The sequence below is a fragment of the Pteropus medius genome, unplaced genomic scaffold (assembly GCF_902729225.1).
Source record: "Pteropus medius unplaced genomic scaffold, Ma_sr-lr_union100, whole genome shotgun sequence".
NCBI lineage: Eukaryota > Metazoa > Chordata > Mammalia > Chiroptera > Pteropodidae > Pteropus > Pteropus medius.
Window position 1 is genome coordinate 6,599,298 of NW_024348533.1, and position 23,564 is coordinate 6,622,861.

General features: G+C 51.2%; 1 protein-coding gene and 1 non-coding gene across 2 annotated transcripts in view; one reads left to right on the plus strand and one right to left on the minus strand.

Moving 5' to 3' along the window:
* Positions 1-8,999: 8,999 nt before the first annotated feature.
* On the minus strand, positions 9,000-9,104 carry LOC120616705 (U6 spliceosomal RNA). The gene has a single exon (XR_005656659.1). It is a non-coding gene; the product is annotated as a U6 spliceosomal RNA (small nuclear RNA).
* Positions 9,105-18,121: 9,017 nt separating this feature from the next.
* OBSCN (obscurin, cytoskeletal calmodulin and titin-interacting RhoGEF) overlaps positions 18,122-23,564 on the plus strand; it is a 146,681-nt gene continuing 141,238 nt past the window's right edge. Inside the window, exons 1-5 of the mRNA XM_039880334.1 lie at positions 18,122-19,558; positions 20,778-21,047; positions 21,165-21,425; positions 22,138-22,446; positions 22,876-23,142. Of these exons, the coding sequence (XP_039736268.1) occupies positions 18,574-19,558; positions 20,778-21,047; positions 21,165-21,425; positions 22,138-22,446; positions 22,876-23,142 (2,092 nt within the window). The 5' untranslated portion in view covers positions 18,122-18,573. The remainder of the gene's footprint in view (positions 19,559-20,777; positions 21,048-21,164; positions 21,426-22,137; positions 22,447-22,875; positions 23,143-23,564) is intronic.

Genomic DNA, 23,564 nt, shown 5'->3' on the forward strand with positions numbered 1-23,564 from the left:
TAAATTTCTCCTTATGATGATGCCAGTTATTGGATTGGGGCCTGTCCGAATGACCTCACCTTAACTTGATTACACCTGCAAAGACCCTACCCCCAAATAAGGTCCCCTCACAGATTCTAAGGGTGAGGACTTTGACATGTCTTTTTTGGGGAGATACCATTCATCCAATGCCCAGTGTGAAGTAGGATCTGTTTTGTTTTATTTCTTTTTCCCCCAGAGGACAGCTGGTTGCCAGAATATTCTCCCACTCGTGTGTCTGACCATGTGTGGGCCCGTTTCCAGGCTCTCTGTCCTTGCGAGAGCTCTTAACACATTGAGAGTAAGTGGTTAGGAAGTGAGGTCTGTCTCTTGCTTGGACAGCTCTCTGTCCTGGGGACCCTCCTGCACATGCTGGCCCTGGAACCCTGAGTAGTGGCCATGTGGAGGTCCTGGAGCCTAGTGGTATGCCATACAAATGACTTTGTCCAAAGCATCTCCCAGCACAGCCCTGGGACAAGAAGATGGGACAGGATGTGGCAGAAGCTGACACCCAGAACAAGATGCCCAGAAGGTATGAGTTGGGGGTGTGCAGCTATTCACAAAGGCCAGTGAGGTGGGGCTGGAGCTGAAGCAACTGAGTCACTTTGAGGCAGAGCCATGGCCGCGAGAAGGATGGCTAGATGGCCAAGTTAAATCATTCAGTTAATTGCAGACCTTAATTTCTATCCTAGGAATTTATGCAGCCCTCATCTCAGCATTTCCAGGGAGGGGAGGCAGCTCTGTGCTGGTGGCTCCTGGGCCCCGTGGGCTCTAATTTTAAACCATGACAGGGAGAGGGAGGAAGAATTCACAGCTGCACAGCTGGCACTGGTGCCAGGGCACCCAGGGGTTCATTTCCTCAGCACATGTCAACAAGCCTTTTTGAAATTTTGACAAATACTTTGGGCTAAAAAATTTTTTTTCATATGTGTTCTGTGGCATTTGTTTTAGTGGAGAAAAGATAGGTTATCAAAAACCTCACTTTACGTCACTTAAATTCTTGTACCAGTGTTGCTTCCTGAAACACTATCAAATTACGGGGTCAATTTTGGATTTTCACTTGAATTAGTCATCGCAACTGAATCCTTCTTGAACACTGTAAGAAAACCTCAAGGACTGATGAGAGAATTTCTAGAGTTTAACCAATAGGATCACGCTACTCCCCACCTGGGGGTTAAAAGCATTGCCTATGATCAAATGAGTTTAATAATAGTTACTAGTCTGAATAATAGTAACAGAATTTGAAGCATGCGACGTTTATTTTAATGTTCTGATTCAGCACCGAAGACCTTGTTTTGGCTGGCGCACTGTTTTGACCAGAGAGCACGATTTACCCAGGAGGTCCGACCCTGCTGCCTGTCCTCACTGCCTGTGGCATCCATTGTCTGAGGAGAAATAAGCTGTCAATCATGTTGGGCTTTCTTTGCATGCAGTCAGTGGTTTCCTCATACATATATTGGTGCACTAAATGGCGCTCGTATTTCTCTAAGATTGTTCATTTTTTCCCCTTTTTTTCCTCTCTGTTCTTTGGGTTCCGCAATCTCTATCAGTCGAACTTCAAGTTGCTCAGTTCTTCCCTCTGTCAGCTGATGTGCACTGTGGAGTCCCCTTGGGGAGCGTCGCACTTCATGTTTCCATCTCGTTACTGCTATTCTCTATCTGGTGGGATGTCATCATGATACCTCCTTCACTTCTCTCTAGGTGGTTGCCTTCCATTCACTGGGCATTCATAGTAGCCACTGTGAAGCTGTGCCCACTAAGTCCACATCTGGGCCCTCTTACACACAGCTTCTGTTGCCTGCTTTTTCCCCTGTGTACGTGTCACTTTCCGGATCTTTGTATGTGTCATGATTTTTTTTTTTAATTGAAAACTGGATATTTTAGGCAACGTATTGTAGATACTGACCCTCTGCCTTCCTCTTTGGGCTTGGTTTTGCAAGTGTCTGCCTACATATGTGCTTGGCGATGTGGCTAGACTATGACTGTGCATCTCTCTCCTGTTGCATGGAGCCTTTGGTGTTGCTCCTCTGGGGGAACAGTCAGAACATGGGCAAGGTCATTGGGATGCGGGGATGGTAGAAGCCCCTCTGAATGTCTGTTTCCCCATCCCTTCGTTAAGCTGTCTCATTGGGTGTCACACCCAGCTGCCTCGTGGACTAGTTTACTGTTTTCAACAACTCCCTGGGCATAACTGTTACACAGTCTTCTGGTCTGATGCTTGTTCTCACCCTGGGGGGTTAGCTGTCACTTTCTCTGGGTCTCACTTGTGAACTGTGGTTTAGACTGTTGTGCTGAACTCAGAGGAGCAGGCTGAGGCCTGAACCTTCTTGTATGGTTTCAAATAAGGGCAGTTCCTTTGGGGAGCTGCTTGCAGCCCTTTCTGGGCTGCCTTTCTCCCAGGCAGGATCTCTGAGTCTTCTTTGCTTGCTTCTCCTGGTGTCACCTCTGCTCTGTGAGTGAGATGGGGCGGGGGTGGGGCAGTTGGCCTGGTGTTCTCAGCCTGCCATCTAGGGGTAGGCATTAGGCAGAGGAAGGGCACCCCCAAACTCTTGGCCATACTCACCAGGGGAATAAAGCCCCATCTTCTTGACCACACCCACCCTCAGTGAGGGAGCTCTGACTAGCTGTGGTCGGGATGGGGGTGGGAGGTGAGTGGGAGGGCAGTGGGAGATGGCCAAAGCTCCCCAGACTCTCTGTTCTCACAAAGTTTTGGTAAAATTTCTTGATTCAATGTCTCTTCATTTGCTGAATGCACTGAGGACAATTTCTGGAGATTATAAATGTTTGTTTTTTAAATTGGTTCTCACCTGTTTTAACTGTTTTGCTGCGGGTGGATCTGCATAGTACCTCATGCTGTGTTCCAGAGGTGGAAACTTTCTCCCTGTTTCTGAACTAAGGTGATGCCTGTAGTTCTCAGACTCGGATGCAGTTGGTCACCTGGGAGGAGCCTTTAAAACCGCGCTGCCTGGTCATTGATTGGATTATTTTGCATTGTTATGAATGACATGGGCAAGAAGTGAGGGAAGACAGGGAGCCTACCCTCTCTGAAGTTCCATGGCACTCTGTAGCAGGTTCTGGAGAAACACCAGCCTCGTCCAATATAGCTGGATGCCAGTGCCCCTCCCAGGGTCAGAAGCCTTTCAAAGGGCACAAGAAGAATTCTTCTAGTGATATGAGGTCTAGGGCAGGTGACTGATGTTGTAAAGCAAAATAGTTACTTAATTCAAGTGGTCAGCATTTATGATATCCATTGTGTGGCAGCATCTTATCAAGATTTAACAGAATCAAAACATGAAATACTGACTTTAATTTTCAAATGGCTATAAGGAATGGCTGTGGATGTGCAGGTATCATGATCAGTTTGTGTATCTTTACTTTCTTTTTTTTCCCCATAAGTGTATCCTCAGTGAAGTTTTAGAATAGATGGGTCCTGGGGTGTCTTCCAATGACCACAACCGATTCTACCATTTGCAGTGGTCACCAGTGGGATATCCAACAATTTAATTCAATTCTGACACTATCTACCTGGAGACATCAAACCCCACAGGTTAAGGGCTCAGTCCCAGAAAACTGTCCCCACTTCAAATGCCAATAGAAAATCCATGGCCACCCACATTTTTGACCGGCTGGCTGCAAGTCAGGGTCCTCAGCTTCCATCATTTGCCAGAATAGCACGTGGAGCTCAGGGAAACACATTTACCGGGTTATCATGTAATGAAGGACGTGATACAGGATGCAGATGAACAACTAGATGAAGGGGTATGTGGGCGAGTCTCAGAGAGTCCTCAGTACTAATGCTTCTGCCCCTGTGGGGTTGGGGTGCGTCACCCTCCTGGTATGTAGATGCGTTCACCAGTCCAGAATCCCCTGGACCTCTTACTACTGGGATTTATGGAGGCTTCCTCATGTGGGTGTGATCAGTCACTAACTCTATTTTGGGCCCCCTCCCCTCTCAGGAAGCTGGGAGTGGGGCCAAAAGTTCCAGGCTTCTACCCATGGCTGGTCTTTCTGGTGACCAATGGCCACTAGGGTCCTTCATTAGAGCAAAAGATGCTTCTATCACTCGGGAAATTCTAAGAGATCTAGGAGCTCGGTGTCAGACATTCCAAACACCCAGGAAGTTGCAAGGGGCTTAGGAGCCCTGTGCTAGGAACTGGGGCCCAGAGCAGACATTTAGTTCTTTTCACTCTGCAGGCCCTGAGCTGCTTTGCGGCCTGGCTGGCAGTGCTGGGCCCTGAGCTGCGATGGCCCCAGCTCTGTGTGCTTGGTTTTCTGTAGGATTCAGCGATTGTGTCTGAGTCTGCTGAGTTAAGGTTGTTTAATCTTTTGAAGTTCTTTTACGAAAGGCTTCGCCATGCAGACGTAAAAGTGACAGAGTTGAGTGTGGGGATGCGGCCCTGCCAGTAACCGCTCCAGTCTTAGCTCGGCCACTGTACCAAGCACCATGGGCTGGGCCGCTTGTAGCCAGTGGATGTTTACTCCTCGCAGCTCTGGAGGCTGGACGTCCCAGATCAAGGCCCTGGAGGTTGGTGTCTGGTGAGGACCCTTTTCTGGTTCACAGAGGACATCTTCCTTCTGTGTCCTCACGCAGTGGAAGAGATGAGGGAGTTCCCTGAGGTCTCATTTATGAGGGCGCTAATCCCATTCCTGGGGCTCTACGCTCACATCCCCATCACCTCCAGAGGCCCTGCCTCCTATTACAATCCTGGTAGTGTTTAGGATTCAGCATGTGATTCAGGGGGACAAGGCCTATAGCTGGGTTAGGTCCCAGTGTCGTGCTGTGTCGCCCCTAAGTGACCCATCAGCGTTTAGTCTAACACAAGGCCAGCCTCAGCCCCTTAGGTCTACACTCAGACTTTTTCTGGAGTAAAGGGGTCTCTGGGTCTGGTTCACACCCAGATTGCCAGTGAAGAAAGGCACCAAATCGCTCACCCTAAACTTAAAGGCATACACACCCCATTTTGAATGGGAGGGGGCACGGCTGACTCCCCATGGGAGGAATGGTCTTAGCAGTGTGACTGAAGATCAGATAGTTGTAGGACAGAGGTGGAGGCTATAAATTGGCTTTCTCTGTGTTTGGCTCAGGTAAACTTTTAAAATTAAGCCCATACTTTTCCTGCACACTGTGATATACTAGAGGTAAACCCATAAGACCACTTTCAGAAGCTGTCGGGGTGATTTTAAACTTCTGAAACCCTCAGCTCAGTCAGCGTACAGCTGGCGTCGCTAGGGGTGTTCACAGCCCCCTCGGGGGTCTGTCCCACATCTGTGCCTGTGTCTTCTTTCATATAAAAGCTTTGCAGAATCCTGACCACAGAAATAACTCTGCAAAGATGATGTTACTTTTTGTCTAAAGCTCAGCTGGAAGTACCCAGATGTAAACCTAAGCATGAGAACAGTGCGGCTCCCATTTTGTATGATGGGTACGGAGGCTTCACTGTCACAAACGCCTGGAACACAATTCTGACGGAGACAGTGTGAGCCCATACATCATGTGCTACATTCCCTCTGCACAATTCACTTAGAAAAAGTAGCATTTCCTTTTGATTCCTCATTTCTGGCATTAATTGGTCTAAATGTGTAATGAATGACTTTGTTTTTAAGAGATACAAAAAGATGAAAATAAAGGGCCTCTACCCTTTGGTCTTGAAATGGAAACAGAGAGGACAACTGCTTTTGAACTATCCTTAGAAGAATGAGGGGATTGGAATCAGAAACTGTTTCCTCCACAACGTTTATTGTTGTTGAATGAACTTTACGATGCATGATGTCCTGACCTAAAGAGAGGAGTGGACCAGGCAAGGGAAAGAGGACAAAGGTCTTCTTAGCTTTATGGTTCGTGTCAACACGCATTAATAACTGGGAATACGGTTCTACTTTAAAAAACTGAATTAGTTTGTTTCCAATATGTAAGGGCAACAATATCCTTTCGTTTCCACGGTATCCATGTGTGTGGTGTCTGTTGTCAATACTTTACTGCTGTCAGAGTCAACTTTACTTACTCCAAATAGATTTTATTTTGCTCCTGACATGTTCTTGGAGAAAGTTGACTTTGAAAGGGGATATTTGTGATAAACCCAGCAGAAAGGAAGGTGGTGTTCCCACAGAGAGGGGGCGCGTCATATTACAGAAGCCGTTATTTAGATCCGAGTCGTCCCACCCCCAGGACAGGGACCTTCATCTTGGGTGGTCTTGGTGGACTGTCCACTCCCCTCCACCCGAAGATCACCTCTGTGGGGGTCACCAGGAACTAATTTTTGTCTTTCACTTCTTTTTCTTGGTGTTCAAAATTCAAATAATAATACAAGGATGTCAAATTAGAACACCCCCACAATTATCAGTTTGCTAAGAGTTTTCCACATGTTTTTCTCAGTCTTCTGTGGCTTCTGACATCAGAATGCAGGCAGCGGTGGCCTGCAGGCTCCCTCTGGCCTTGGGCAGGAGTTGACTACACAAGGCTTCCCCACTGGGACCTGGTCTCAGCCATGCAGCCTGTCCCCATAACTGATGTCGCAGAGCTGTCTGTTTTTATTTTTTCTCTTCAGTTCTTTCTCCTAACATTTTGGAGGGCAGCCACCACCGAGACAGCCTTTTGTGGCTATTGGGAGGAAATCAGTGCTTCATAATCCAATAACTGCAATGTCCAGTGTGGCGTTCTCTTGATCCAAGTTTAGGCCTCACTGTTTCTGGCTCATGGTGCAATTTTGTGACAACTTCCTTTCAGTAGCACTTGTCATGTCTCTTGGGTTTTTGCAGCTACCCTGCAGTGGGGTCAGGGTAAGACCAACCCCAGGGAGTTGGGGTCCATGGACCAGAGAAGGCAGCCTCCTATCTTGGGGCCGCTGCAGTCCTGGCAGGGACCCGGAGCTCAGCCTGGAGAAGGACGTGGCTTGTCCAGGAACACTATCCCCTGGTACATGCTGTGGGGAGCTGGGTGGGGCCAAGACAACGCACGCCCCAGCATGGAGCACTCAGACCCAAAAGCGGACAGCCCACATGTGGACAGGGAGACAAGTAGGGTGCTGGTAAACTCCACTCTTGGGTCCCTCTCCTCTGCATGTATGTGCCCTGAGGCCCTGACCTCATTCTTCAAGGTGCCAGCTCTCCTTATACCCCAGGGATCTGGTGGGGCACCCTCCCTGCACCCAGGAGGGGCCCACAGATCTTTCTCGCAGAGACCTATAAAAGCCAGCACCCCCAGAATCAGCTCCCTCCCCAGTGTACCCACTTAGCCTGGTGAGTGAGGCCAGGTCAGCCTGGCAGCCTCTTCTGCCTGCACACAGGACCGTCAGCAGTCAGCCCAAGGTATCCCTTGGCCTACATGGGAGCCCCTCCCAAAAGGCCCCAAGACCAACACACTCTGAGGATGACTTCATATCATAACAGAGCACTGCTCAATTTACTCCACAAGCAGCAGACCCAAAGCAGGGTCTTGGCAAGCAGCATAGTGCACTGGGTCAAATCCTGCTCCAGGGAGTCAGCCCCTAAACAGCAGCTGCTACTCTGTAGTTGTGACCAACCCTCACAACCCTTCAGGCTGAGTGTCAGTCCCACCCACTGACATGCCAACAACATCCAAGGCTCAGCTACAACAGGAGGGCACACAGACCCATACAAGGGACACTCTTGGAGCACCTGGCTCAGGTGATCAAGGAGACTGCACCACTGGGCCCCTCAGGACACCTACTATACAAGGCTACCCTGCCAACACTATAAGTCTACCTATTACATAGAAACAAACATGAGGAGGCAGCCAAAATGAGGAGACAAAGAAATATGTCCCAAGTGAAAGAACAGAACAAAGCTCCAGAAAAAGAACTAAACAAAACAGAGGGAAGCAATCTACTGGACACAGATTTCAAAACACTAGCTATAAGGACGCTCAAAGAACTTAATGAGAACTTCAAAAAAGAGATAGTAAGCATTAAAAAAAGGACATAGAAATCATTTTAAAAAGTAAAATACAATAACTGAAATGAAAAATATACTAGAAGGAATCAACAATAGATTAGATAATGCAGAGAATCAAATCAATGATTTGGAAGATAAGGTAGCAGAAAACACTGAATTAGAACAGCAAAAAAAAAAAAAGAATAAAAAAATGAGGATAGTTTAAGGGACCTTTGGGACAAAATCAAGTGTAACAATATTTGCATTATAAGAGTACCAAAATGAGAAAAGAGAGAGGAAGGGATTGGAAACCTATTTCAAGAAGTAATGACTGAAAACTTCTCTAACCTGACAAAAGAAATAGACATATAAGTCCAGGAAGCACAGAGAGTGCCAAACTAGATGAACCCAAAGAGGCTCACACCAAAACACATCATAATTAAAATGCCAAAGGTTAAAGATAGAGAGAGACTCTTAAAAGTAGCAAGAGAAAAGCAGTTAGTTACCTACAAAGGACCTCCCATGAGACTGTCAGCTGATTTCACAACAGAAATGTTGCCAGCCAGAAGAGATTAGCACAAAATATTCAAAGTGATGAAAAGCAAGGACCTACAATCAAGATTACTCTACTCAGCAAGGCTATCATCTAAAATTGAAGGAGAGGTAAAGCGCTTCCCTGACCAAAAAAAAAAAAAAAAAAAAAAAAAAAAAGCTAAAGGAGTTCATCACCATAAAACCAGTTTTACTAGAAATGTTAAAGGGATTGCTTTAAGAAAAAGGAGGGAGAGAACATAAATATAAATAATAAAGTGGCAATAACTATGTACCTATCAATAATTACTTTAAATTTAAATGGATTAAATGTTCCAATCAAAAGATAGAGTGATTGAATTGATAAGAAAACAAGACACATGCATATGATGTCTACAAGAGACCCACTTCAGATTGGAAACACACACATGAACTGAAAGTAAAGAGAGGAAAAAGATATTACATGCAAATGGGAAAAAAAGCTGGGGTAACAATACTTTTTTCTTTTAAATTAGTTTAAGTATATAGTACATTGGTTAGACAACTATATAGTTCATAAAAAAAATATGGAATTCTTCACGAATTTGTGTGTCATCCTTGCGCGGGGGCCATGCTAATCTTCTCTGTGTCATTCCAATTTTATTATATGTACAACTGAAGTGAGCGCAGGGGTAACAATGTTTATACCAGACAAAATAGGTTTTAAAACAAAAGCTATAAGAAGAAGAGATCATCATTACATAATGAAAAAGGAATCAATCCAACAAGAGGATATAATTTTGGTAAACATTTATGTGCCCAACATAGGAGCACCAAAATATGCAAAACAAATATTGACGGACATAAAAAGAGACATCGACAGTCATACAGTAGGGGACTTTACACCCCATTGACACCAATGGACAGATCTTCCAGACAGAAAATCAATAAGAAAACAGCAGCCTTAAATGACACATTAGACCAGATGAATTTAATTGATATTTTTAAAGCATTTCAGCCCAGCCCAAAGCAGCAGAATATACATTCTTTTCAAGTGCACAGGGTACATTTTCCAAAATAGACCATATGTTAGGCCATAAAACCAATCTCAATAAATTTAAGAAGATTGAAATCATGTCACGTATCTTCTCCAACCACGATGATATAAAACTAGAAATTAAATACAAGAACCCCCCACCCCCGCAAAACGCAAACACATGAAGCCTAATAACATGCTACTAAACAATGAATGGGTTAACAATAAGATCAAGAAAGAAATCAAACGATACCTTGAGACAAATGAAAATGAAAACCTAATGACCCAAAATCTATAGGATAGAGCAAAAGCAGTCCTAAGAGGGAAATTCATAGTAATACAGGCCTACCGCAAGAAACAAGAATAGTCTCTAAGAAACAATCTAATCTTACACCTAAAGGAACTAAAGAAAAAGAACAAACGAAGCCCTAAGTGAGTAAAAGGCAGGAAATAATAAAGATCAGAGTGAAAATAAATGAAATAAAATCAAGAAAAACAATACAAAAGATCAATGAAACAAAGAGCTGGTTCTTTGAAAAGATAACATTGATAAACCTGTAACCAGACTCATCAAGAAAAAGAGAGGACCCAAATAAATAAAATCAGAATTGAAAGATGTGACAACTGACACCCAGAAATACAAAGGATCATTTGAAAAAATACTGCAATTATGCCAATAAATTGGATGATCTGGAAAAAATGAAAAAATTCCTAGAAATATGCAATCTTTGAAGACTGAATCAAGAAGAAACAAAAAATCTGAACTAATGAAATATTACCCGTAATCAAAAAACTCCCAACAAAACTCTGGACACAGAGAAAAAAATGGGATAGATGATAGAGGCTCTGTTCATCTCTCTGGCAACCAAATCAAAGTTGTGATGGAAACAAGGAGCAGCAGCAAGGAAAAATAGCCTAGGATCTAGAAAAACAAGCCATACAACTAGGGAGAAATCCGAGAAAGCACCCTGCAACAGCAGAAGGTAGGTCAAGGTGAGCACATAGGGCTATCCTATCTCGAGCGGCTGAGTGAGACGGAGGCTGTGGCCATGCCCGCGAGCGGATTTTCAGAGTGACAGACCTGCTTGCTCTGAGCATCAGTGCTGATTCGGCTGCTCACAGCGGGCACCAGGAACTTACAGGGGGACACTGAGTTGTCGGAGTGAGGGCTTAGGCGAGACTTGCTCTATATAGAAGTGCCATAGGTATCCATCGTTCTCTGTTGAGCCCTTCCCTCTCCCAGTGCATGGACACAGTGTGACCATAGCCGTGACATCATCAAACTGGATAACAAAGGTCGCTCCGCCCAGAGGATTCCCTGAAACCTTGTTTCCCCCAACTCGCAGCGCCACCCAAGCCACATCCAGGTGTGTCCTCAGTGAGTCAGGTACTCCTTGCTGAGCAGCAACTAGACTCACACTGGAGGCAGCTGGCTTCCAATTCTGGTGTGGTCTTTTAAGGCAACTATAAGCACAGCATCTGTGGATTGCCTGCTGAATCTTAACAAGTGGCCCTGGAGGGGCAGAGGCTTGGGCTACGTTTGGCCTGCAGCTGAACCCCTCTCAGGACTGTGTCCCTGGACACCTACTTCACAAATCCACACTAATAAGACCAGGAGACTTAGGAGCTTTCTTTAGTACATAGAAGCGGACACAGAAAGGCCGCCAAAATGGGAAGACAAAGAAGCAGAAACCATATGACAGAACAGAACAGAGGTCCAGATATAATGGAGTCAAGTAATCTAACAGATGCAGAGTTCAAAACACTGGTTATAAAGATGATCAATGAACTTTTGGGAAGTGTAGACAAATTCAGCAAAGAGATAAAAAACATAAAAATGGAAATGAGAACAAGTCTGAAACGAAGAACATTATCTGAGATGAGAAGTATATTAAATGGAAAAAACAAAGGAATAAACAAAGTGAATAAAGTAGAGGATCAAATATCTAGAGGACGGGAAAGCCAAGGACACTCAGTTAGAATGGCAAGAGATAAGAAGCCAAGACTATAAAAATAATTTAAGGAGCATATGGGAAACTATTAAGGGTCCAAATATCCATCTGATCGGTGTAACTGAAGAAAATCAAGGTGTTGAACAGCTGTTTGAAGAAATAATGATGGAAAACTTCCCTAACCTGGTGAAAGAAATGGACATAAAACCCCAGGAAGCACAGAGAATTCCAAAAATCAGTGATCCAAAGAGGCCTACACCAAGACACATCATAATTAAAATGCCAAAGGTTAAATACAAAGAAAGAATATTAAAAGCAGCAAGAGAAAAACAGATAATTACTTATAAGGAAACACCCATAAGACTGGCAGCTGATTTCTCAAAAGAATCTATGCAGGTCAGAAAGGCTTGTCAACAAATATTTGACAGGACGAAGATCCAGGATCTATAATCAAGGATACTTTATCCAGCAAAGCTATCATTTAGAGTTGAAGGACAGATAACGATCTTCCCAGACAAAAATAAGCTAAAGAAATTTATCACCACCAAGCCAGTATTATAGGAAATGTTGGAGGGATTTCTTTAAGAAGAAAAAATACAAAAGACTCACTTCAGATTAAAAGACACACACAGATTAAAAGGAAGGAGATGAAAAAAGATATTGCTTTGATGGGCCTAGAAGGTATTTAAGTCAGACAGAGAAAGATAAACACTATATGATTTCACTTATATGCGGAATCTAAGGAATAAAAAGAACAAACTAATCAAAAACAGACTCACAAATACAGTTTACAATTTGGTAACAGAAAGAAGGGAGGGGAGTTTGGAGGGCTGGGAGAATGGGATGAAGGGTTAAAGAAGTATGAATTAGTAGCTGATGGATGGTCATGGGGATGGGGAGCATGGCATAAGGAATACAGTTAGCATTAATACGTTGGCTAGGTGGAGGGTCAGGGGAGGGAGGGAGCAAGTGGACGGATTGTTTTATGAACTATCTAGATGTCTAACTAATGTACCGTATACTTGAAACCAATTAAATAATTTTTAAAAAGCTCTGGAGAAGATAATCACAGGTGAATTTTATCAAATATTCAGAAAATGATTAGCACCTATCATTCTCAAACAATTTCAAAAAATCGAAGAGAAGGTTCCCAAGCTCATAATATGAGGCCACCATTACCCTGATTCCCGAACCAGACAAAGACACCACAAAAAAAAAAAAAAAAAAAAAAATTATAGGCCAATATCCCTGATGAACATAGCTGCAAAAATCCTCAACAAAATATTAGCAACCAGATTTAGCAATACATTAAAAAGATCATACACCATGATCAAATGGGATTTGTTAATTTATTCAATACCCACAAATCAATTAATGTGATATACCACATAAACAAAATAGAGGATAGAAATTATATGATCATATTAATAGATGCAGAATAAGCATTTGACAAAATCCAGCATCCATTTATGATAAAAACTCTCAGCAAAGTGGGAATAGAGCAAACATAAAGAAGGCCATATATGACAAAGCCACAGCTAACATCATACACAATGGGGAAAAGCTAAAAGTGTTTTCCTTAAGATCAAAAACAAGACAAAGATGTCCACTTTCACCATTATCATTCAGCTTTGGAAGTCCCAGCTACAGCAATAATATTTTAATAACCATATATAATGCCAAGTGGGTACTTGACTTATCAGAGGATCACTTTGTAAATTATATAAATGCGTAAGCACATGCTGTATATCTGACAGTAATATAAAATTGTATTAAATGTCAACTGTAATTGAAATTAAAAAACCCCTTCTGTCCACCTATGAGCAGGATTGCTGTCTTTAAACTGTTTGCCTTTGTGCCTCCGCAGAATTTCTAAGTTGCTACACACTTTTTCAAAACTAAGCTCCTGAGTTTATTTGGATTTCACTTGTTTTGTCACTAATGCTCCCTTTTTGTTCTAGGATGCCATGCAGGCTGTGACGACGCACGGCATCATCCCGTTGCCCTGGTAATGCTCTGTTTGTCATCTATACTCAGGAGAAACTGGGTGATGCCTGTCTGTGTGTAAACTTGAGCAAATCGCTCCAGCCACTCTGTGCCTCAGGTTTCTCTGCTGTAAAAGGGGAAACACTATGTTGGGGGGACAATGGGGATTCCAGTGAGATCTTAACGTGAAGCCCTGGAAACTGTTACTACACATCTTTGTTTTTCATGTGGGACGTGCACTGACTTCACCTGCATTATTCACAAGTGAGTTAAGCTTTGCAAATGTCTGCCTTTTAAAACATTACAAGGGATTGAAACCCTCTTCCCCCAGAATATGCAACTGCGTCTTTACCTGGACTCTGTGTATGATGAGATGAGAGACACCCTGGGAACCCACTTAGTTTTGCATTCACTTCCTTGAGGATGGGAGTGTTGGTCCAAGGGACACAATGGGTGGTGAATGCAGTTGGGGATGGGAAGCCTCCAAGCAAGAGTGTCCTCAGACAGAGACTGAAAGTCTCAGGGGATCCAGTGGGCGATGGGAATCTGCTCTTACTGCCGAGCCCTGTGAGGTGGCTGCCACTGTTTCTATGGGTGCAGAAGGTGCACGGATTGTTGACACCTGTCTGGCCAAGTGCGCAGCACCCTCTGCTGGAATGCTGACACTGAGGAGAGTGGGCTCCTGTGAGTGCCAAGAGATGCACAGCTGACCTGGGACCTATCCCCAAGAAAGGAGTTGGGTGGGTCTTAAGAGCCAAGAGGTCCAGGAGATGCTGAGCCTGGAGTCTCTCATCTCCTAGGACTGAAGACACAGGCCTGTCCTCCACTGGGAGTGTGGGGACAGTGACTCAGAAAGAGAGCAGAAAGGAGGGTGGGCCATAGAGGATACAAGATGGGGAGGGGATAGAGGAGGAGGGTGGGCTGTGGAAGACATAGAGGCTCCTCTATAAAAAGTGTGCAGAGCGCACGTGTATCTCCTCTGGGCTTCCCTTATTCCAAGAGAGCTAGCCAGCATGCCGTCTTCTCCCCCTTCCAGGGCTGTGTCTTAGGAGGTGTGCAGCAGACACACACATGCACACACACACGCACCAGCTGTGGGCTGTGCCATGTGGGCTGAGCACCCCCTCTGAGGTTTTTCTTCATCACTGGGTACTATGGATTGAATGTTTTCCCTCAAATTCACATGTGAAAGCCCCAAGCCCCAATGTGACGTGTGAGGTGGTGGGACCTTTGGGAGGTGATTAAGGTTAGAAAGAGTCGTGAGGGTGGCCTCCATGATGGAATCAGTGTCCTTATAAGGAGAGGAAGACCAGAGGTCTCTCTCTATCACATGAGGCCACAGTGAGAGGACACCGGCTGAGACCCAGGAAAGGGTGCTCAGCTGACACTGATCTGCCAGCACCTTCATCTCGGACTTGCATCCTTCAAAACCGTGAGCAATAAATGCTGTCGAAGCCCCAGTCTTCTTACAGTGGCCTGAGATGACCAAGACCTTGGGAGCACCCACCATGGGACCAAGGAGAGGCCCTGGATCAGGCAGGTGCAGGGGGCGTGGGCCGAGGGGTGGGCAAGAAGGACAGGGGGTAGGTGTTGTAGGTGGCTCCAGGAGAGCTGCCCCCTCTCCTGTCCCCACGGCCTCCACTCAGAGATAAGTGTGGTCAGGGTGCCAGGCTATCCAGGGACATAGGTACGCTTGGCCTGGCAGGGGCCTAACTGGGAGCTGGGTAGGGGGCTGCCCAGTGGGGCTTCTCCTAGGAAAAGGCCAGTCCCCTGCCTCTGGGGAACCTAGATCAAAAACAGGAGGCTCTCCCTGGAGTGGACCTCATCTGAGGGCAGAGCCAGGGCAGGATACAAGGGTGGCCTCTGCACCCCACCTGAGCCTAGGGCCTTTCCATGGGCAGACCCCTGCCTTACTCCTGCCCTTAAGCCAGCATCAGGGCTCATGTCCTTGCCTGACACCCAGCTTGGCTCCCACATCCTCTGTGCCCCACTGTGTCAGTGAGGAAACTAAGGTTCTGACTACCCAATGTGACCATTATCTCAGTCAGTGGTACCCCCTGGATGATCCTGGGTCCCCTAGGAGTGGTCCCTGCTCTCCTGGGCTCCCTCTCAGCCTGCACTCCAAACGCTGATTGAGGAGGGGTCCTGACCAGCCAGGGGCTGTGTCAGGCCCACATCATCAGGGGTCTCCTCCTTTCCCCCAGCCACCCTGAGCCTCTGCCCTTTGCCTCCCTGAAACCCAATCAGGGCAGTGACAGCCAGGCTATTTTGGAACTGGGCTGGGCTGCCTGGCCCGTGGTGGGGGCAGGGTGGGGGCGGGCCAGCCTTCTCCAGCTGACAGCGTTTGCCTGTCCTCTGTCCCTGTCCAGTCTGAGGACCGGCAGGAGTGTGGAGGACAGGCTGCTGGCCGGAGCTGTGTCGGTCCTGGGCCCTCAGAGGGAGGTGAAACCGGGTGGCCCCTGTCCCACCGTCTGAGCCCTTGGCCTAGGCATCCGCCACCCCAAGTTCTCCTGTAGAGACAGGTGAGGAGGCAGAGTGGGCAAGCGTAGGGGCCATCCTATGTGCCACCCCTCCCTCTAGGGTGGCTTGGCTGAAGGTCATGGCTCTAAGGGACTGAGGGGCTTAGGGTGGGGTTCCAGGCAGGCTGTGCTGCTCTCTGGTTGGGGCCCTGGATTCCAGCTCCTGCCCCATGGTGATCTGAGCTGGGCCCTCATGCAGGAAGGGAGCAGCCAGGCTGGGAGGCTGGGGCTGTGCCTCCCCAATTCCCCCACCCCCCAACCCCTGCTCCACAGTGGACTGGGGGTCCAGCCAGCCCTGCCCCCAGCTCTGCTGAGATGGATGCCCGCTGACAGCTGGGGCTATTTTGGGCCTGTTGGCTCAGTGAAGGGGACAGCCAGAGGGGCAGTGACACCTGACTCCAGGAAAGAATTTCCCGTGGAGTGCGGGAAGTGGGGCCGGGGGTCTGGGGGCAAAGTTCCAGGAGCTGTCCTTGGAGTGCACTGCTGGAAGGGTGGGGGCAGCAGGGTGGGGGCGGGTTTCTGCTGTTGGGCTAGAGCCACTTCCCACCCCAGCTCATCCAGAACATGGTCCAGGGCCACGCAGACCCAGACCCGAGAGTGGCCAAGTGCTGCAGAAGCAAGTGGATGGGGGGCATGGAGTGCGGGGTAGGAATGACCCCAGGTGAGGTCTCAGCCCTGGAATGAGACTCCAGTGCCCAGCAGAGGGTCCACAGGAAGCTGCCTTCCCAGGAGGGCATCTAAGGGAGGAGGGGCCTCCTGGGAGGCTGGGGCTGAGGTCATAGCTGGGTCCCCCTCCTGAGGCCTGTTCCTGCCAATATGTCAAGGAGAGGAAGAGGCTGCTGCAGGTATCCCTGTGCCTAGAGGTGGGCTTTCATGGTCCCTTCCCCCGCACAGCCTGAATGAAGGAGGATCCAGAGTCCTTGGGCACGTGCTTAGGGTGCCCGGCCCTGCTGACTGATGGGGACGCCTGCCTGGCAGGGCTGCCGTGGGGCTCTGAGGCTGTTATGACTCGGTGAGCCTCCTCTGACCCCATGGAGTCAGCTGCATCAGGGTAGGGAGTGTAGGCCTTGGACTGGGAGCAGGGCGTTGGTACAGTCCCCTATAGCCTGAGAGGATCTCGGAGTCTCTGCTCACCCTTGCCAGGCCGGGGGCAGCCTGTGTACCATCAAGGGCTGGGGCAGCCTCCTCTTAAGCACGAGCAGAGATGGGAGCTCCTTTCCAGTCTCTGTCCTTTTGGCCCCCAGAGGCTCAGGCTGTGGCAGTCTCCCCACAACATGCTTGCTCATGAGCTCGGAGCAGCTTCTCTGGCACCTGCTCTGGGTGTGTTGGTGGGGAGGATGCATGTCCTATCTTGGGGAACCCACATGCTGACTATATGATTGGGGAGTTCACTGCTCTCAGGTCCCTGGTGTCTAAGTAACCCTTTCACAGAGGGATATTATGGCCCAGGGGGGTGTCCATGGAGGCAGGGCTTGGATGGCCACCCGCTCAGGTCCTCCCAGGCCTGCCCAGCCCAGCTAGGCCATGGGGTGGGGGAAGTGGCTGGCGAGATGGGGGATAGAGGTGCTGACTGCACAGTGAGTCAGCAGGCTGGTCTGGGCTCAGCCTCCTCCAGGGGGATTAAGGGGGATTAGGTCCTGAATCACAGCAGAGGACCCAGGAACATCACCCCAGTCCTGGGGCGGAGGGAGTTAAGGAACTTGGGGTCAGCCAGGGGCCTAGTGAGGCCCATTGTGCTTGTTGTTCTTACAGAAGCCCGGGGTAGGCAGGGGCCCGTCTTGCTTCACCCACCTGTGCTGGGAACAGCTAGGGATCGCCTGGGGTGGGCAGAGATCAGAGTCACTTGGGGCCTTCAGTCCAGCTGCTGGAACCACAGAGTGACCAGGCTACCAGCAGCCCCCCTGGTTAGGTCCAGCTAGTGGGCCTAGCTGTTCTCAGCCTGGATGTCCCTGGCTCTTCCTGGGGAATTCTCCACTGTCCTCTGCAAGCACACTGCTGAATGTGCAAGCTCCAAAGGGATGACAGGCGCTCACGGCAAGGGGCCAGCCAGCCCTGTGAACTGGGGCTTGGGTTTTAGGAGGAGCTTGCCTGGCTGCAGGGTTTCCATACCATCCTTGCTCACTGATGAGCACAACCTCCCAGGGGTTGAAAGAGTGGAGGGCCCCAGGAGAGGTAAGGTGAGCCCCAACCCAGGGGGGACACCACAGATCTGCCTGGCTGGTGGGGGAAGAGGCAGGCACTGCAGTGTGATGCTGCAAGGGAGGAGGGCACACAGGCTGCTGGTGCGGTGCTCTGGGACAGGTGTTCAGCTGGACCTGGAGTCAGGGCTGCGGGACTGAAGCTGGGGGTAGGGAGGAGAAGTTCGTCCATTAGGAGAACCAGTTTTGGGGTGGAGCCAGACCACAAATGTCCAGAAAGGGGCAAATCTGCACTTCTGGACTACAATGCCTTCTGACATTGCCTGCGGGGGTAGGGTTGGGGGAGGGGTGGGACTGAGATGGGGATGGCATGTGCAGACATCCACCTGGGTTAACCTGGGTTCTCCAGATGGCACTAGATGGATGAGGTGGACAAGTGGGGACAAAAGTGGCTGGTTCAGAGCTCATTCCCACTATGACCTTCCCCATCCAGCTCACAGGTCCCCCTGGCCGCACCCACCACCATGGATCACTCTTCATTCAGCGGCGCACCCCGCTTCCTGACCAGGCCTAAGGCCTTTGTGGTGTCGGTGGGCAAGGATGCCACGCTGAGCTGCCAGATCGTGGGCAATCCCACGCCGCAGGTGAGCTGGGAGAAGGATCGGCAGCCGGTGGAGGCGGGCGCTCGCTTCCGCCTGGCCCAGGACGGCGACCTATACTGCCTCACCATCCTGGACCTGGCACTTGGTGACAGCGGACAGTACGTGTGCCGCGCACGCAACGCCATCGGCGAAGCCTTCGCGGCCGTGGGCCTGCAGGTGAACGCTGAGGCCGCGTGCGCGGAGCAGGCACCCCACTTCTTGCTGCGGCCCACGTCTATCCGCGTACACGAGGGAGCTGAGGCCACTTTCCGCTGCCGCGTGCGCGGCTCGCCGCCCATGGCCGTGAGCTGGGCCAAGGACGGGCGGCGCCTGGGCTCGCCAGACGGCCCCCGAGTGAGCGTGGAGGCCAGCGGTGAGGCGAGCGCACTGCGCATCCAGGCTGCGCGGCCGCGCGACGGCGGTACCTACACGGTGCGCGCCGAGAACCCGCTGGGCAGCGCCAGCGCAGCCGCCGCGCTCACGGTGGACACTGATGCTGACGCGGCAGGCCCACCTGGGACTTCCACCGCAGCGCTGCTGGCGCACCTGCAGCGGCGGCGCGAAGCCATGCGAGTGGAGGGCGCCCCCGCCTCGCCGCCTGGCACCGGCACGCGCACCTGCACCGTGACTGAAGGCAAGCACGCACGCCTCAGCTGCTACGTGACTGGCGAGCCCAAGCCCGAGACCGTGTGGAAGAAGGACGGGCAGCTGGTGGTCGAGGGTCGGCGGCACGTGGTGTACGAGGACGCGCAGGAGAACTTTGTACTTAAGATCCTCTTCTGCAAGCAGTCGGACCGCGGCCTCTATACCTGCACGGCGTCCAACCTTGTGGGCCAGACCTATAGCTCGGTGCTGGTCGTCGTGCGAGGTGAGCGTGGGCGCTAAGCACCCCTGCCGCGTCACTGTGGATGAGCGCAGGCCAGGCTCTTCCCATCTCTCGCGTCTTGTTTGTTGCATGGCGGATGCGGAGTTGGAGGTCCTGGCGGCTCTGGTCCTTCCCTGCCCGCAAAATGCGGGGGCGGCATGGGATGATCCTTAGTCTGTCCTCTGTCTTTGTGAGTCACACGAGTAAAGAAGAAAGTTCTTTGTACTAGCATTCTCCTGGGAGACAGTCAGGGTGCCCGGTGGCCCTCCCTCTCCCTCGGCTGCTAAGAGGGTCTCCCTGGCCAGAAGAGAAGAAGGGCAGGAGCGAGCACAGTGCAGCCTGAGGTGGCTCTGAGCCAGTTTGCAGGCTCCCGTACGGGACTGGGGCTCCCTGGGGCACTGGGGACACGTGTGGGCAGGTTTTGTTGGGAGGCCCGTTTATTCTTTGCTCCTAACACCGGCCTCTCGATGTGCTGGGAGTCCCGCTTCCGCCTTCTTACACGTCTCACCCGCTGTAGGATCTCGGACAGGATGCGTCAACTTTCGCACGAGTGCCCTAGTTTCCTCATTTTTGCGGGGAAAATGCCCCCTCCCTCCGGGGGTCCCTGCAGAAGCTGCGTGGGGAAAACGCCTGCGGCAGCAGGGCCTGGCCCACATCCAGAACTCGGAGTTTGGCGATTTTGCGGGCGGGTCCTGGTCGTGCCGCCGTCGCGTGCGTGCGCGGGATCCCACGCGCGGCCAGCCTCAGCAGCAGGGCCTGCTCCAGATGCTGCGGGCTGTGGCTTCGCCCATTTCACAATCTCCTTTTTTTCTTCCAGACCTCTTATATTTGGCGGGAGGGAGCTCTTTTCTTAAGTTCTGTCCCCTTTCCCCTGCCCTTTCTTCTCTTCCTGCCTCGGTCCTCCTACCCACCTCCAGCCCAGGCCCCTTGCACCCACCCCAGCTCGCTTCTCCACCCTTACTCTGTCTTGCCCCTGCCTCGCTCCTTGCCCCAGTCCTCCTCCCTGCTCCTCCTCACAGTCCCTGCCCTGCCCACCATACTCCTGCCCCCAGCCCCACCCTGCCGTCCCTCACCAGCTCCCCCTACTCCTGCTGTTGCTCCATCCTCTAATTTCCTGTTCCTGCCTTTGCTTCCGTTCCCACCCACCACACTCCCGGTGCCCCTACCCGCCTCCCTATTTCGCCCCATCACGGCGCCTGGCTCATCCGCCCTCTCCCCGCAGAGCCCGCGGTGCCCTTCAGGAAGCGGCTGCAGGACCTGGAGGTGCAGGAAAAAGAGTCGGCCACGTTCCAATGCGAGGTGCCGCTGCCGACCGCGGAGGCCGCGTGGTACAAAGAAGAGACGCGGCTGTGGGCCAGCTCCAAGTACGCCATAGAGGAGGCGGGTACGGAGCGCCGGCTGACAGTGCACAATGTCTCGGCCGACGACGACGCCGTGTACATCTGCGAGATGGCCGAGGGCAGCCGCACGGTGGCCGAGCTCGCGGTGCGAGGTGGGCGGCCAGGGCACAGGACACGGAGGGTGGGCTGGTTGCAGGGCGGGAACCCACGAGACTGGAGGGCGGCGGGCGGGGTTCCGTTTGACCAGCCGCTGGCTCTGCCCACCCTAGGCAACCTAATCCGAAAGCTCCCGAGGAAGACGGCGGTGCGAGTCGGAGACACTGCCATGTTCTACGTAGAGCTGGCCAGGCCCGAGGAACCCGTCCGCTGGCTGCGGAACCACGAGGAGGTGGTGGCTGGGGGCCGCGTGGCCATCACCACTGAAGGCACGTGCCACACACTGACCATCTCCCAGTGCAGCCTGGAGGACGTGGGCGAGGTGGCCTTCGTGGCTGGGGACTGCCGGACGTCCACCCAGTTCTTCGTGTCAGGTAAGGGCCTGGGGAGTGCTCCTCCGACTGACGACTATGCCCCTTGTTTGGCGTGGAGCATGCTGGGTGGGCTTGTGCTCAGCAGCTGCAGGGAGGGTGTAGTTCTGGTTCCCTTAGACCCCGAGTTGTTTGCAGCCCTCCCTCACTATGGAAAGTGGGAGTCTTGGTGGCCCTCTAACCCACCAACCAAATTAGAAGCTGCAGATTGTTCTAGAAGCACAGTGTATGCACACGTGTGTGTCGTCCTATGTGAGCATTTCTTCTTTTTGTGGCCTTTGGTGTCCGTATTGTAGATTGGGTGGCAGTTCCCTATCCTACCCTTGCACACGGGCCTCAGCACCTTTGGGAAGGTCGCTGTGCCCTGCCTCAGCCACTGCCCAGCCCAAGACCCCAATGCTCTGTCGAGGTCAAGGCTGAGAACTAGAAGATGTCTGTTCCCAGGCCACATGGACAGCTCATGGTGGCCCTGGGCAGTGTGGCTGCGGAAGCCAGGATGCCTTTTCTGCTACAAGTAGAAAAGTGGCCAGAGGGCAGGGCCAGGAGTCACGGGCCCACAGCCTCCCCTTAGGCTGGCCTTCCGCACCGCTCCGCCCCCGGGCCTGCTGGGTTGTGGCCATTTCAGAGCTGGGATTCTGTGATGCCCTTCTCCTGGGTGATCCTGGACTTGGGGAAGGGGATCCCAATAAGTGACAGGGGCCTGTGCTCTGCCCAGCCCCCAGGAAGCCGCCCCTGCATGCTCCTGAGGCCCCTGTGGTGAAGGCTAGGACAGAGAGCTCCGTGACCCTCAGCTGGTCCCCCCCACCCCATGGGGACCGTCCCGTTGCCATTGATGGCTACCTGGTGGAGAAGAAGCGACTGGGCACCCACACCTGGAGCCGGTGCCACGAGGCCGAGTGGGTTGCCACACCCAAGCTGACTGTGGCTGGTGTGGCCGAGGAGGGGGACTTCCAGTTCCGGGTGTCAGCTGTGAACAGCTTTGGCCAGAGCCATTACCTTGAGTTTCCAGGGACTGTCCACCTGGGTAAGTGTAAAAGGTTCCACTCCCCATGGCTTGCAGGTAATGGCCTGTGGGGCATCTGCTTCTGAATCACCCAGACCTAGAGTATAGTGTGACCCCAGTGGCCCATGAATCCTCTCTATTAGGGAGGACCAGGGCCCTGATACTGCTGGAGTGTTCTCTGTGGGAAGGTACCCTGAGACAGGACTTGAGCCCCCAGGAACCTATTTGTGTCCACAAGCCCTAGGGGACTAGGTGGCACAGCTGCCCTGTCACTCCCAGGTTTCTGGGATTTGGAGGGGATCTTGGGTGGCTCTAACTTGTCCCCACTCACTCCTGAGCCATGCACCTTCCGGTGGGCTTCCTGGAGGAGGAGGCATTTGGCTCCTGGGCTTTAGGGAAAGAGGAGGCGAGGGCAGGGGCCCTGCTTCTTCCTGAAGTTCCCACCTGCAGTTCCTCAGCTGGCTGTGAAGACACCTCTGAAGGCAGTGGAGGCAGTGGAGGGCAGTGAGGTGACCTTCTCTGTGGACCTCACTTTGGCTTCGGCGGGCGAGTGGTTCCTGGACGGGCAGTCTCTGAAGGCCAGCAACGTGTACGTGATCCGCCGAGATGGCACCCGGCACACTGTCACCATCCGCTCAGTGCCTGCCAGCCTGCATGGTGCTGAGCTCAAGTTTGTGGCCAATGGCATTGAGAGCAGCATCCGCATGGAGGTCCGAGGTAGGGTGACCCCTGCCAGTGACCCCCAGGCCTCTCTGAGTTCTGTTTTCTCTGGGGGGTGGGGCCAGGGGGAGATCGTGGTCCCCAGGCCCCAGTGCTCCTGGAGAGTGCAGGTGCGCTGCTAGGTATGTGGCCCCAATGAGTGAGGCCCGTCAGTGGAGCGGGTGTGCCAGGCGGCCTGCCCAGGCTGGTGGGAACCCCAGCCACAGGATGTGAGTGGTCAAGGGGCTGGAGGCCCCCGCTGATGCAGAGCCTCGTGTCTCCATCTGTCTGCTCCCACTTCCCTCCCCCTACTCCTCTTTCCGTCTTTTCTGATTGCTTCTCCTGGTCTGCATCTTGTCCTGTCTTCATTTCTTGCTCTCCCTATCTCCCTCCGCTATATCTGGTTCTCACTCTCTGTCCACTTTTCTGTCCACTACCTT